Raw genomic sequence first — 15415 nt, 5'->3', positions numbered from 1 at the left:
TTTAAAAAACAATGAAATAAAATGCAGCAATTGCGAGATGTGGTATAAACACTAGGTAATTTCCCTCCTCTTTTTATTATGAAAACAGCTCTCTAAGAAAACGCAACCATGCTCTGTATACTGTATCAAAGCGAGTAATAAGTATCTTTAGTAAGGATACAGGTGAACTGGCTTCTTCTTTTTTGGATTTTATGAGACAAATTCTAAACTCCGACACACTGGTAAGTGATTATATGTTAAACACTTTTCAAATGTTGTAGAAGCACTGCTTTTGTTACCGATAACAGAGGTGATGTAAAAGTAAAAACTGCTAGCTCAGTTTTGGATATAATGTACTTTTGGGTATAATGTGTTTTCATCAATAATTTAGGGTATCGCTTAACAAAACCTGCTACACGTTGCAAAGAAAGTCTGTTAATGAAGAGTAGCACTTTCCTCACCATATGAAGAAAGTCTGGTTGCATTCCTCAGGAAGAAAATGCAGTCATCTGGCCTTCATATATTTTTTTCATGAATTTTACATATTTTCAGTGTTTGGAATGCTTCTTTGGAATGCTTTCCCATATTTCTGTTCCTATTGTGGTATTTCTATAAGCAGTTTTCTTCATCTTTCAAATTTACTAAAGTTTAGAAATAGATTCCCTTTTATTTTTACATGAATTTCCCAATTAAAAAGCACGATTCAGATGCGTGCATGCTTGTTTTATGACTTGTCAGAGCAACTTCAAAATACTTTGGGTGGGATGTTACAGATTTGGTTATTTAACTATTAGGAGACAGTAGCTGTAATGAGTGTGGTGATAGTGAAATACACCTGTAGGAGAGAAGTTATCAGTAGAAGTTTTTTTGTTTCTTAGACAGAATTTGTAATATTAGGGGCATGTAAGTATATAAGACTCTTTTGCAAATTGATTCTGTGGAGTTCCTTAAGTGTGGTTTCTGAGGTGATCAGTGTGATATTGTGTCCAGACTTTGGATTGGAGTCTTGTCAAGATAGAGATTTGCTGTGTTTCTGAATTTTGTGGTGTTAATTTAAAAAAAAAGAAAAAAAAAAAGAAGTGGATAGAAACAACCTGAAACATTATTAATGCTCTGATACAAATCTATTTTCAATGTACAGTACATGGGAAAAAAGGAAACTCTTGATGGGATGAGCTAACCTTGTCCTTTTGAGTATACTTTATTTAATGATACATTTTGTGTGTGTTTATTTTAAATCACTAAAAATAATATATATATTTTAAAAAAATCTTCCTCTGAGATTTTGGTGTATTCTCTCTCCATTAGTTGAGCTAAAGTATTATCTTTTGTTTTTGTTTGCACGTGTCTGGTGTGGGAGGTAATGGTTTCACTAGATAGCTACCAAAATAGTTTTTGGTGGAAATCCAGTGACTTTCCACATTGTTGTATTTTGTTCTAAAGTCTGTCTGGATAGCTGTAGGTTTTGTAATGCTGTCACAAGATCTAGTTTTTGATGATTTAAAAAAAAAAATTAGCTTTAGCGTGTGATTATTTTTCCTCCCCCCAGGGATGTTGTGGAGATGATGGAAGTCTTATGGAAGTAGATGGTTCCCATCCAGCCAGAACACTGGGTCTTACTACTGCAGAGTTAAAACATTTATTACAGAATAAAGAAGAAACTCCAGAAAATTTGCTCATTGAACTGGAGAAACATGTTTTGGTAAAACAATTTTGGATTATCAAATTCATTTTTTGTCCTTAGCTGACCTCGCTTTACAAGTATGTATAGATGCTTGTCTACTTATTAGTAAAGAAGGCTCATGTTGATGTGCACAAGCTAATGAAATTAGTAAGAATGGTTTTATGAGTGGTGCTCAGAATTGTTTGCATGCTGGCTTTATTATTATTTATTATTTATACTGTGTTAATGCCAACAGGCCCCAATCAGAGTTTGGGAAACCTTTGTGCTAAGACACTGTTTTCACATATGAGACAATAATCCTTTCCCTTGAGAGCTTTATATATGACAAGAGATAACAGGTGAATACAACAGACAGGAAGCATAAGGTGGTAGTAAGATGATTGGTGTGCTGGGACTGGTTTATTAAACTAGCTGCCTAACCACTGCAGAAGAAGAGTTCTGTGTAAGCTTGAAAGCTTGTCTCTCTCACCAACAGCACTTGGTCCAATAAAAGGTATTATCTCACCCACCTTGTCTTCAATAGCCACTGCAAGTCAGCTGGTAGGTAAACAAAGGCTAGACTCCTTGAGGAGTGGTGACTGCTATTTGTTCTTTTTTTTTAAGGTACTAGGGTGCCCTCTGCTGTCCTATCTGCTTTTTCTGGAGCTGTTGATTTTTAGAGTATATATGGATGAACAGAATATAGTGTGCAGAAAATAGTCTGTGAAAGATTTTCTTTTCAATCTGGCAAATACTTAATGTTGACTGTTCTGAATTCTCCTCTTCGGGAAAAATTTCTGATTCTGATGTCTCTTATGTAGGAACATTCTAAAGAAGATGACAGCCTTGAATCCTTATTGGACAATGTAGCTGGACTTCGGCAGATGCTGGAATCAGCAGGCGATCCTTGTCCTCTGAGTGACCAAGATGTAGAACCAGTTCTTTCTGCACCAGACTCTCTCCAGAATCTGTTTAATAATAGGTAAAATAGTAAATATGTTGGAGGTTGAGTGTGCTTAACTTGTGAAAATGCGACAATTTATGGATTAGTATGTTCTGGGTAGGATTTAATTTCCAGGTTTTGTGCTTTATACATATTACTGTTGTTATTAGTATATCTTTATTGTAGGGGAGCAAAGTGTATTTGATAACGCTGTCCAAATGGAATTTCATATGATGCTAAGGTTAAGGGTTTCTCCCACAGTAGCTCTTAGAAAGGTTTTTCATACTAATTCAATGAAGGAATCCTGTTCTTTTTTCAGGCAGCCTTGCACTTAGATGAGGTAAAATTTAAATATGACACTATAAAATGATTTCACGAGATGCAGTTACTACTGAAGTGTTTTTTCAGGTCAGCTTTCTGGTTATTGTGTTAGCGTAATCTTGGTTATAGTACATTTGCTGCTCTTGCTGAAGCTTATGTTTTATAATCTGCACTTTCTTGATTGGCCACAAAATACCAAACTTAAATTTCTTTGAATGTAAATGAAACCGTTGAGAGAGCACTTCTGCAAGAGCAGTGACTCCAGGAGTCACATGATACCCCAGTACAATAACCAAATACTACAATACTACAGCAGCTATGGGCCTTTAATCAAAAATACATTTGATATTCATTGTTACAGGACAACATATGTGTTGGCAGATATGATGGATGACCAGCTGAAATCTATGTGGTTCTCACCATTCCAGGCTGAAGAAATTGACACTGATCTGGATATGGTAAAAGGCTCAATTAAAATTGAGAAAAAAAGTCATAAATGTATTCCTTGTTAAGCTGAGAGTAGAATTTGTTTATAAAACATCTCAGTTTTCCTTATTGCTTCGTCAATATGTGTCTAAACAGTCTCCACAAAGAAAGGGGAAAGAGGGCAGGATTTTTGAAGCAGCTGAGGATAGAGCAGGAAGAGGCCAGCTTCCACCTGACCAGCCTCAGTGCTTGTTAAGAACAGAGATAATTAAAAAAGGAGGGCTGCCAATGGGCATCACTGATGCCATCTAGGTGAGTGGCTCATTCTTTTTGCCCTTGCCCTACAATCTGACACTGCAGGTGCACCTTAAAGATTAATATTGCATACATTTAAGTGTATGCAGAAGCAGATAGAAAATCACTGATGTCCTCGGAATAACTTCCAGAATAGTTAAAGTGCATACACTACCTTAGATTTTCAGAAGGCCTTTGACAAGGTCCCTCACCAAAGGCTCTTAAGCAAAGTAAGCTGTCATGGGATAAGAGGGAAGGTCCTCTCATGGATTGGTAACTGGTTAAAAGATAGGAAACAAAGGATAGGAATAGATGGTCAGTTTTCAGAATGGAGAGAGGTAAATAGTGGTGTTCCTCAGGGGTCTGTACTGGGACCAGTCCTATTCAGCATATTCATAAATGATCTAGGAAAATGGGTAAACAGTGAAGTGGCAGAATTTGGAGATGATACAAAATTGCTCAAGATAGTTAAGTCCAAAGCAGACTGCAAAGAGTTACAAAGTGATTTCAAAACTGGTTGACTGGGCAACAAAATGGCAGATAAATTCAATGTTGATAAATGCAAAGTAATGCACATTGGAAAACATAATCCTAACTCACAGTGTGTGTGTGTGTGTGTGTGTGTGTGTGTGTATAATATATAATGATGAGTGTCTAAATTACCTGTTACCACTCAAGAAAGAGACCTTGGAGTCATTGTGGTTAGTTCTCTGCAAACATCCACTCAATGTGCAGTCAAAAAAGCTAAGAGAATATTAGGAATCATTAAGAAAGGGATAGATAATAAAACAGAAAAATATCATATTGCCTCTGTACAAATCCATGGTATGCCCACATCTTGAATACTGCATGCAGATGTGGTTGCACCATCTCAAAAAAGATATATTGGAATTGGAAAAGGTTCAGAAAAGGGCAACAAAAATGATTAGGGGCATGGAAAGCTTCCATTTGAGGAGAGATTAATAAGACTAGGACTTTTCAGCTTAGAAAAGAGATGACTAAGAGGGGATATGAGAGAGGTCTATAAAGTCATGACTGGTGTGAAGAAAGGAAATAAGGAAGTGTTATTTACTCCTTGCCATAACTTAAGAACTAGAGGTCACCAAATGAAATTAATAGGCAGCAGATTTAAAACAAACAAAAGGAAGTATTTTTTCACACAATGCACAGTCAACCTGTGGAACTCCTTGTCAGAGGATGTTGTGAAGGCCAAGACCATAACAGGGTTCAAAAAAGAACTTGATAAATTCATAGATCTGTCAATGGCTATTAGCCAGAATGGGCAGGGATGGTGTTCCCAATGAGCGACAGGATGGATCACTTGATGATTATCAGTTCTGTTCATTCCATCTGGAGAATCTTGCATTGGCCACTGTTGGAAGACAGGATACTGGGCTAGATGAATTTTTGGTCTGACCCAGTATGGCCGTTCTTATGTTCTTAAGTTATCTTTCTATATCACTTCTTGGAGCTTTTTGGCACTCAGGTATATGAGAAACCAAGTTTCTTCCTCTTTTTCATCTATTCATACTGCAATAGTATTCAGAAATCCTGGTTAGGATTGTGCTAGGAGTTGTATACACATAATAAAAAAGACAGTCCTTTTCCCCAAAGAACTTGCGATCTAAAGAAATTAAAGAAAAGTTCATAGTTACAGGCTAAATTCTTCGTAAAAACTTCATTTCTACACGACTTCCAAATTTTGGATTTAAAAAAAATCCGTGCTGGAGGGTATCATAGGTAAGAGTTTATTCCTGGGAGTTATGGCCTTTGAAGTTAGGTGATCCTAATGGAAACAATGACAGATTCTTAGATTTCCATACTTAGAGAAAACTATCAAATATATCTCATCTCAAATTTAATTCTCATTCATCTTTTCATAGTTATACCTTCCTTTCTTTTGGCTAATATACAAAGACAGATAGATATGTAAATCAACTTTTTCCTCAGCAGACCGTCTCTTCCTTTGCCTGCCTCCTGTACAGAAAGAAATCACACAACTGAATTTGTGAGGCTGTTCTCCAGGCAGGATATGGGCCCTGCTGGAGTTCTAATCAAATCAGACAACAGACTATCAAAATCTAAACCTTAGGCCTTGCCATTGATGGAGGTCCAGGGTTGTACAGGTGCTGCTGCTGCAGCTCCTGCTCTCTCAGGTGCTGTGTCTTTTCTCTCAGCCCATATGACTTGGGTTAAAGGGGCTGATTGGGGCTTTGTGCTCCTATGAGGGATTCCAGAGCAGAATGGAACCCCAGCTGAGCTACTCTCATCCTGCTGCTGGAACTCCTTCTGCCTCTGCTGCACTTCTCCTGTTTCAAAAATACTGAAGTGTTGCCCAGCGTTGCTGGTTGTCGTGATTGCAGTGTAACTGTATTCTGTTATTGCAGGTAAAAGTTGACTTAATTGAACTGTCAGAGAAAGGCTGCAGTGACTTTGACTTGCAAGCAGAACTGGAGAGATCATTTTTGTCAGAACCTTCATCTCCTGGTAGGACGAAAACCACAAAAGGGTTTAAACTTGGCAAACACAAGCATGAGACGTTTATAACGTCAAGGTAAGATGTATTGCTGACTTTGAATCAGTATACAATTAATGTAGTCTAGCTGAGTGGGAGATACCTTCCTGTGGATAGGTAGATACTTAAAATTGAGATTGAGATTGTGTACTAACAAAAAGCTGGTTTTTGAGCAGTGAATTCAAAGCTATGTAGTTAGGTAGTGAGATATTATGGATGATTCATATTTCAGAAATATGAAGAAGCAAAGACTTCTGCAAAGAGCATGCCTACAACATTAAGCTTCATTGTATCTTGGCAGTTACGTTACACAGTTTTTAAATTAAGAATTTAAACTTCTACTGAATACTAATGCAGAGAATGCCGAACATTCAGCTGGAATAAATTCTTAGGTCAGTAAATAATCCTGTTAATTTTGTTTTGCTATACAGTGGAAAATCTGAGTACATTGAACCTGCAAAGAGAGCACATGTTGTGCCACCTCCTAGAGGAAGAGGCCGGGGAGGATTTGGACAAGGTATTCGACCACATGATATCTTTCGTCAAAGGAAACAGAATACAAGCAGACCACCTTCTATGCATGTGGACGATTTTGTTGCTGCAGAGAGCAAAGAAGTGGTCCCTCCAGATGGGATACCACAACCTAAAAGGCCACCAAAAGTATCCCAGAAGATATCTTCACGTGGCGGATTCTCAGGGAATCGTGGAGGACGGGGAGCTTTTCACAGTCAGAACAGATTCTTTACACCACCTGCTTCAAAAGGTATGTTGCCTCTTGTCTGAGGATTTGGAGTAAACGGATTACTGTCTAGGATAAAAAATGCTTCTCTAGGCTATGCTGGACTTAAACCAAAGCTGTGTTTAACTGTTCTCTATTATGGTCTGAGTGATATTTTTGCAAAAGAATGTAGCTAGATCTTCGCTCTTTGGTCTCATGCTGTTGTGTGCAATGGCCACAGGAGTGCTTGTAACTGTAACAGAAAAAAAATTAACTGCCTCGTTGTGAAATGATATGGGCATTTGTCAAATTAAGTACTATCAACTTTAAATGCATTTTGATTAGAAAGGCCCCCTGGTGTCTTGAGAAGAAGAATGTGCAGGGCCCCATGTTTGCAGTGATTCTCTGGCTAGAGATTCTGCTGCCGAATTTAGGCTTTTTTTAAATCAGCAGACAGAAAAACCTATATTTTGTGACAGTGAAGGTTGCAGCAGGATACATCCATTCCATCCAAAACCTTAAAAACATGGCAATAAGAAGTTATAAGGATAGATGTGCATTCCTTTCCACCTTCGTATTGCCTACAGCACTGTTAATAAAACAGCCCAGTGCTCCATAAGGCATTCTGTTCTACCTCCAACAGATGCCCAAACTAGAACTGGGCAAAACTTTTTTGTGTGGGTGTGGTGAATAGCAAATTTGCCAAAAAATGCATTTTGGGGAGCACTGAAACTGCACAAATTTGGTTTGAATTTGGTGAATAATTTCCACTGATTTTTCCCCCCAGAAATGCCAAAACTGTTTTGAACTGACATTTTTGAATAATTGTTTTTCAGATTTTTAATTTGGTGAGAAAATTCTTAAGTTTCAGTTCAAACAAACTTTTTTTTTTTTTTTTTTTGGTTAAGCCACTGAACTGCAAAATCAGTTATTTGTTCAGCTCTAATCCAAAATCAATATGTACCCCGACTTCTCCTCTGCTACTACTCCATACAAAGTCAAGCAGCCTCTGCCCTTTCTGGGTACCAAAATCTCAACCTACTCCCTTGCCAGCTGCCAGACCCTCCAGCTTTACCATTACAGCTTCTGTAATGCAGTTGATATAAAAATACTGTGGCATGTGGAAAAGTGAAAATGGTCTGGGCAGTGTTAAATTGATGGGCATTCCATAATTGAGATTTGTGTGAATTTACTGTCAAAATACTGTACTGGTCGTATTGTTCATTATATTTGAATCCATAAATTAAAAAACAGGTAAGTTTCAGTGTGTTGCAGAAGTAAGGGGCTTTGCCACAAGGGTATGCAGTGGCAGAGGATAGGTTTCACCCCTGCTGCTAACTGTGAGGTATCTGACAGTAGTCTAAATTAATCTCAGCCACTCAAGTCTTTCCCTTAACATTTTTCTTGGAGTCTGACGCCTTCGGTGCCTTAAGCCTTGTTTGGCTGTGTATTGGTGAGACTCTGTTCCAGGCAGGAGTGGCGCCAGAGTTTCTGGCACCCTAGGCAGAATTTGGGGGGTGGCATTTTGTGCGCTCACCATGGGGCGCGCGGGAGCTTCCGGTTCCACTCCCATTGTGCCGCCGAAGGACCCTCTGCCGAAATGCCATTAACCTAGAGATGGCTTGAGCAGCTCAATGACTGCTGCTAATTGCCTGCCGCTGTTTTCTGCGGCACGTCGGCAGAAGATCCTTCTTCGGCAGCGCGACGGGAGCAGAACCGGAAGCTCCCGTACGCCCCATGGGGAGCACACAAAATGCCTCCCCCCGAATCCTGGCACCCTAGGCGATCGCCTAGGATCGCCTAATGGAAGCGCCGGCCCTGGTTCCAGGTATTAGAATTCAGGCAGATTGTATAATACGTGGCCTCTGGAATGAGTTTCATGATGTGACTGCATCAAACGAGTAAGGCTTCTCATCTGTACAGAGCTCATTAGGAGCTTGATATATTGAGGAAGTTCCCTGCATCTTCTAAGTGTAATGATGTGCATCCTGTTCCTTTAGGCTTGCCAGTCTCAGTGCTGTATTGACACTAGTGCCTATGATGTAGGCTCAAGCCATCTCTAGGTTAATCTAGATAGTGCTGGATAGGCATATAGAGACTCTGAGCCCTTGTGTCATCTAAAACATTGGGAGCAAAGAATCCTGTGGCACCTTATAGACTAACAGACGTTTTGGAGCATGATTTGTGTCAGACATTAGGAATGGCAATATACAAAAACCTGTAGGAGAGCACTTCAACCTCCCCGGCCACACTATAGCAGACCTTAAGGTGGCCATCCTGCAGCAAAAAAACTTCAGGACCAGACTTCAAAGAGAAACTGCTGAGCTTCAGTTCATCTGCAAATTTGACACCATCAGCTCAGGATTGAACAAAGACTGTGAATGGCTTGCCAACTACAGAACCAGTTTCTCCTCTCTTGGTTTTCACACCTCAACTGCTAGAACAGGGCCTCATCCTCCCTGATTGAACTGACCTCGTTATCTCTAGCTTGCTTGCTAGCATATATATACCTGCCCCTGGATATTTCCACCACATGCATCTGAAGAAGTGGGTATTCACCCACGAAAGCTCATGCTCCAAAACGTCTGTTAGTCTATAAGGTGCCACAGGATTCTTTGCTGCTTTTACAGATCCAGACTAACACGGCTACCCCTCTGATACTAAAACATTGGGGTTGTCCGTAGAGGCATTCTTGTTGTCCTGTTACAGTATAATTATTCCTAGTAGCCAGGTCATGTATTGCAGCATACTACTAGTTAAACAGTGCAGAGATTAAAATGCAGAAAACTTTACTGAGTGTTATTCAGCACCTGTGTTTTGTGTTTAGGAAATTACAATCGTCGTGAAGGAGCCCGGGGTTCAAGCTGGAGTGCACAAAATACACCACGAGGCACCTACAATGAAAGCAGAGGGGGTCAAAGCAATTTTAATAGGGGCCCTCTGCCACCATTGAGGCCATTAAGTTCTGCAGGTATGTGTGTGTGTTGTTTTTTACAGTACATGGAAGTGGGCATCAAATTGCACAAAGCTCCTAGTTGCATTTTCTTTTTACAAATGAAGCTTATTGCAGGCACCTTGAAATACAGTAAAAGTTTTAAATATATATTAACAATGGTTCATTAATGGTAAATCCCAAAATATACTTTAATATAAACTGTTATTAAAATGTAATCCATTATAAATTTACAAAACTCGTGGATTTGAGTGCTTGAATTTACAATCTTAATCGTGCATTAATACTAACTTTTGCAATGTAATTGTTTTAACAATCTGGTAATTGCATCTTTAGTTAAAACAAAACAATGTTTGCCTAATGAAAAATTGAAAAAAGACTAGAAAATAAATTAAAGGTAGGGACTGCGTATCCTTGTTTATTCAGCCCCTACCTCAGCAGGGCTAATCCATGGGCACTACCACCGTTTATATATTTTTTTTGCTTTAAGGCTATCGACCCAGTCCTCGTGATCGTGCTTCCAGAGGCCGTGGTGGAATTGGACCGTCTTGGGCGAGTGCTAATAGTGGTGGTAGCGGTGGCTCAAGAGGAAAGTTTGTTAGTGGAGGCAGTGGAAGAGGTCGTCATGTACGTTCCTTCACACGATAAAAATGAGACCTTACAGAACAACCCAGCAGGGTGAACTTCTCATGCTGATGACAACAAAAAGAGGCACTAAAGGACCAATTTAGACTTACTGATATCTGAAGACAGTGAGAGAATATTTTTGTTCGAAGAAAGCAGTTTTTGTTTGAAACAAGACTTGAAATTTCAATAAAATTCAAGACTTTTTGTGTACAATTGTATATCTTTTATTCCCCTTGAAAGAACATTTTAACTTTTTCGTGGACTTCTGTAGACAATACTGAATAAGGAACCCATGTGAATTAAGACTTCAATAATTTCTCTTCTAAAATATTAATTGTGCCAAAAGCAAGGTACAGGTGTGCTGATTTTGCAGTAGTACATAAGGAAGCTTGAGGTTTTCCTCTCAGGTTTAGAACTATTAGCTCAGTTTCCTATGGGTCTGTTAGTTATTAAATGAATGAGGTACATCTTACCAATGGTCCTAGTAAATGAGAAAAAGACTGACTGAGACTTGGGGTACGACTACACTGCCCACTGGATGGGCGGGTAGCAATCAATCTATCGGGGATCGACTTATTGCATGTAGTGTAGACACGATAAATTGATCCCCGATCGCTCTCCCGTCGACTGCTGAACTCCAGCTCGGCAAGAGGCGGAAGCAAAGTCGACAGGGGATTGTGGCAATCGACCCCACACTATGAGGACGCGAGGTAAGTCGAACTAAGATACGTCAACTTCAGCTATGCTATTCTCATAGCTGAAGTTGCGTATCTTAGGTCAATCCCCCCCAGTGTAGACCAAGCCTTAATATGTGAAAGAACACAAACCTTACGCATTTAATTTAGAAGTTATGGATAATTACTGATACCACCGTTACATACATTAAACTCAAACCTGCACCCATTGAAATAGGCAGGAAAACTTCCACTGTCTTTAGTAAGAGTAAGTTTAAGGCCTAGAGCGTAACTTTTAGAGATGTTATCACTCTAAGCCTGTTTATAAGAGCCTGCCGGTATGCAGTGGTGTTGTAGCTGTGTTGGTCCCAGGATATTAGAGACACAAGTTGGGTGAGGTAATATTTTTTAAATGGACCAACTTCTGTTGGTGAGAGAGAGAAGCTTTCAAGCTCAGAGAGAGCTAAATATAAGGTGGAACAGATAGTTTTAGCATAAGTAGATAACACACATTCAAAGAGACCATTTAAGGTGGAGTGGCCCATTAACCCCCCTGTAATCATTAAGACAAAAACCGGAGGTAGCGCGCTACAGATTGTTGTAATAAGCCATAATCTAGTATGTTTATTAAGATGATGATTTTTAGTGTTTAGCAAGGTTATGAATTTAATCTCCCAGGGTAGTCTTTTGAAAGTTCTGTGCAGGTTTCCTTTGAGGATAAGGACAGAGGTCAGAAAAAGTGACTGCTTTCTGAAAAGTATTCACCCACAGGTGATGTTTCTCTTTTATCATTTTCACTTGAGCGTGTAATGGTTGTCTGGTTTCACCCACATAGTTGTTAGTGGGGCATTTCGTACACTGGATGTAGTAGACCACATGTTGTGATAGGCATGTGTGTAACCATGGATCTTGAAAGGTGTGTTGGGGGGAGAGAGGGTGTTGATCGTTGTAGCAATGTAGATATGTCTGCAGGTTTTGCATCTGTTGTTCTGGCAGGGTGTGGTGCCACTCTGAGTTGGTGTGTCCTGGTCTGTGGGGAGCTTGCTTCTGATGACAAGGAAAAGTTCTGTGTAGCTCAAAAGTTGGTCCAATAAAAGATCTCTCACCTACCTTGTCTTTCTAATGTGTGCTAGAAGATCATAGGGTGAGGTACCTTCATTATAAATAGAAGCTTGATGGAGTTACATTATTATTCGTAGCCTGCTGACTTGTGTAGTTGGGGGGAGAGAGTTTAAAAGCAGACTTTCATAAAACTAAACAGTTCCCTAAGGAAGCAAGAGATACAAAACTTTTCTCTTTAATGGACACTTTGGCTTTTTGCTTGTGTAATTGTTTGAGATATCTGAGGTTGAGATATACAATGCAAGAGGAAAAGCTTTGAAAATTAAGAGCATACAAAGAATCTGTACAAATAGTCACTTTCATGTTTCTTTTCATGCTAAAAAAACTTGGAATCAAATATGTTTTGAACTCAAATGTTTACTTTTTCTTTTCATCTCTGGGGAATTTGTCCAACATAGCTACTAGGAAGATAAGAGGTTACTAGCTGCAGCCCTCATTATAAAGGCCCTGTACACATTAACCTATGGCAGACAACTGTTTGAATTTAGACTTTGATTCTCATTTACACATAAGTCCGTTTACACTACCAGAATGGTGTAAATGAGCTTTAACCTTAATGAGGATCAAGCCCAGTTAGTTTAAACATTTCCAGCTAAAACTGATCTTAATGTACTTTGGTCAACCAGCAAGCATGCTGCCATTAACCATTAAAAACTCACCACCTTCCACTCCAAGTGCAAGGCACATTTCTTTGACCTTACTTTCTCTTAACAAATACACAGCACTGTGTGGGTATTTGTAGTTATTTATAACTACCAAAACAAGACACTCCATTGCCTGCGCTTCTCCTCCTGGGGAGATGATGAGAGGAAAAAACACACGAGAACTGCTAGTCACCTTGCTTAATTCACTACTGGGAGGGACTCAGATACTACTGTGATGAGAACCTATATAAAACACAAACGCATATTTTAATGTGTACTGTAGATTATGTAAGAACATGTTTTAAAACACTGTTTAACCCTATTGGCTAAGTTGCATTCAACAGTTTTCTCTGAAACCACAGAGGAAGCAAGTGTAGGAAGGGGCCTTGTATGTGGAGACACGGGGCATCATAGCCCTACAAGTTTCTAGGCAATTAGTTTGCACAAAGTTAATTGACAGGACCTGTAGGATAGTTAAACTAAACTTGTTCTAATGAACTGGGCATGGCTAAAGGGAATAATTTTGTTTCATACGGTTGTATATTTTAGCATTGTATAAAGTAACAGACTTCAGAAAAATGATTAAACAGTAGAATCTGAATTGTGAAAAAAGCATTAGATACTCAAAAGTCAATCAAGGAAGATGGAATTTTACTAATGCAATTGTAATGACCAAAACAGGTGATCTAGCAAACATAGGTATTAATGCTATTTTTTTAAATTGAGGAGCATTGCATAAATATTTTGTAAAGCAGACTGAGGCGCTTTTAAACCATGGGTTTGAGGTTTTTTTATTTTTATTTTTTAGAAACTTTACAACTTACGAAACTGCAGCAAGGATGTGAGCCATTTGCTTTTAGTCAGGGAATTTGAAATGAAAAATTAAGGAAAAGCTTGAAATATGGAACAAACTAAATATTCAGTTGGTTCTTGAAAGTTTGAAATACAGCATGTCATGCGTGTCATTTTCAAACTAAAAAATAAAAGGCTGGTAAAATTGATCGAGGTGAACAAAATCTCAGTAAGTCATTAGTCAAACTTGAAAATGAGCAGTATGTCTACAGTTACTTTAAACATAGTTCTAGGCCTTGTAGTTGCATAGGACTTAAATATTTGTGGGAATTCATTCTCCAGGTTAAATTAACTTGAAATCATGCTGTAAATGCTATGTTTAAAATTAATTTACTTGCTTTGATACATTTAAATTGAATTCTTACCATGAGCAACTCAGGTTTAAAACATTAAATTCCACTTTTTAATTTAACTTGGAACTTTGTTTTCTAATTGACTAGAGCACTGGAAGTGGCTAATGCCAAAGGACCAGATTAGTGCTAAATAGCAGCTTTCTTTGCAAGCAGTCCCATTGACATCTTCTAAGGAGAAATGAGGCAATGTTATAGTAGCTAGAGTACCTGTTTTTTTTCCTAATGGAAATCTATTATATAGACCACCAAAAGTCATCGTTGAATGTTTAAAGTGTTATTTTTGTTAAGAGCTGAAGTGGAAACTATTTAAATCAGTCTAGGTACATTTCTGCCATATAGCTGTTAGCTAATAGTGGCTTTTACTGTGCTGTTACATCTTATTTTAATAATGAGAACATCCTTGGTTAACAGTCTGGTTCCTTTACTCCTCTCCTCATCAGTCCTGTGTAGGTAGCCGTTCAGGGATCGACAGGACCGGTAGGTCAGGTTTGCTCTTCATGTTCACTCAGTTCAGCAACAATGCTATTAGGCAGTTAATGATTGTGGCCTTAGTCCTGAAAATATTTGCACAGGAGAAGTTCCATTGAGCTTGTGTGTGAGGGAGTAACTGCAGAGTTGGGGACTAATATTAGTTCAGGAGTATTAGTGTTGCATTTTGGACCCTAGCTAGGTTAATTGTTCAGGGCTGTAAAACAATGTAAAGTTCCTAGGCCTCAAGCTTGGCTCCCTTGTGGGGAAAAATACACAGAAACAACAGGGCTCCAGACAGCAAGAGGAGAGAGAGTAAAAATGTAGTGCAGCAGCATCCATATTTGCACAAGTTAAGACATATCAGCCATTTTGCTCTGTACCAAAGCACTCCCCACAATCAAATTGGAGCCTTCAAAGGGTGGGACTTCTGAATTTGACAGTGTCATAATGAGACACTTTCCCTAAAGATGGTTTGGTCATTCCTGACTAATTTAGCATGTTCCTTTATAAAACTCCAGGTGTTCTAGCTAAGAATGAGCATGTATGTAATCTTCATGTATTGCATACTTTACAAACCTCTAAGTTTATTGTAAAGGAGCAGTGTGCACCAGATTTTCTTCTTTCTACCACTGTGGCCCTAGTAAAACTGTAAACAGCCACTATCTAAGGTAGAATGTTCTCTAGCAAGATCTGCCACTTTATGATCTAGTTAATGTCCATTTTCATTAAGATAATTGTCAAATTGAATTTTTTCCACTGTGCAGTTTCTAGCACAATGATACACTCTACCCTCAGAGGAGGTAAATGAAATACATGATAGATTAAGATTACTACCAGCTCCATAATGCCTCTCAGAAAAG

The 15415-nt window shown here is 38.8% G+C and overlaps 1 protein-coding gene across 2 annotated transcripts in view; it reads left to right on the top strand.

Annotated features, from left to right (window-relative positions):
- Positions 1–10788, top strand: part of VIRMA (vir like m6A methyltransferase associated) — a 40442-nt gene extending 29654 nt beyond the window's left edge. For both annotated transcript variants that reach the window (XM_050940500.1, XM_050940499.1), the window contains exons 17-24: positions 89–221; positions 1529–1681; positions 2464–2624; positions 3268–3364; positions 6014–6180; positions 6573–6904; positions 9687–9830; positions 10303–10788. In XM_050940500.1, the coding sequence (XP_050796457.1) occupies positions 89–221; positions 1529–1681; positions 2464–2624; positions 3268–3364; positions 6014–6180; positions 6573–6904; positions 9687–9830; positions 10303–10460 (1345 nt within the window). In that variant the 3' untranslated portion in view covers positions 10461–10788. The remainder of the gene's footprint in view (positions 1–88; positions 222–1528; positions 1682–2463; positions 2625–3267; positions 3365–6013; positions 6181–6572; positions 6905–9686; positions 9831–10302) is intronic.
- Positions 10789–15415: the final 4627 nt, after the last annotated feature.

This window comes from Gopherus flavomarginatus, chromosome 2, assembly GCF_025201925.1.
Source record: "Gopherus flavomarginatus isolate rGopFla2 chromosome 2, rGopFla2.mat.asm, whole genome shotgun sequence".
Taxonomy (NCBI): Eukaryota; Metazoa; Chordata; order Testudines; family Testudinidae; genus Gopherus; species Gopherus flavomarginatus.
Note: the sequence above shows the minus strand (reverse complement) of the source record. Positions and strands in the feature narration are given on the sequence as shown.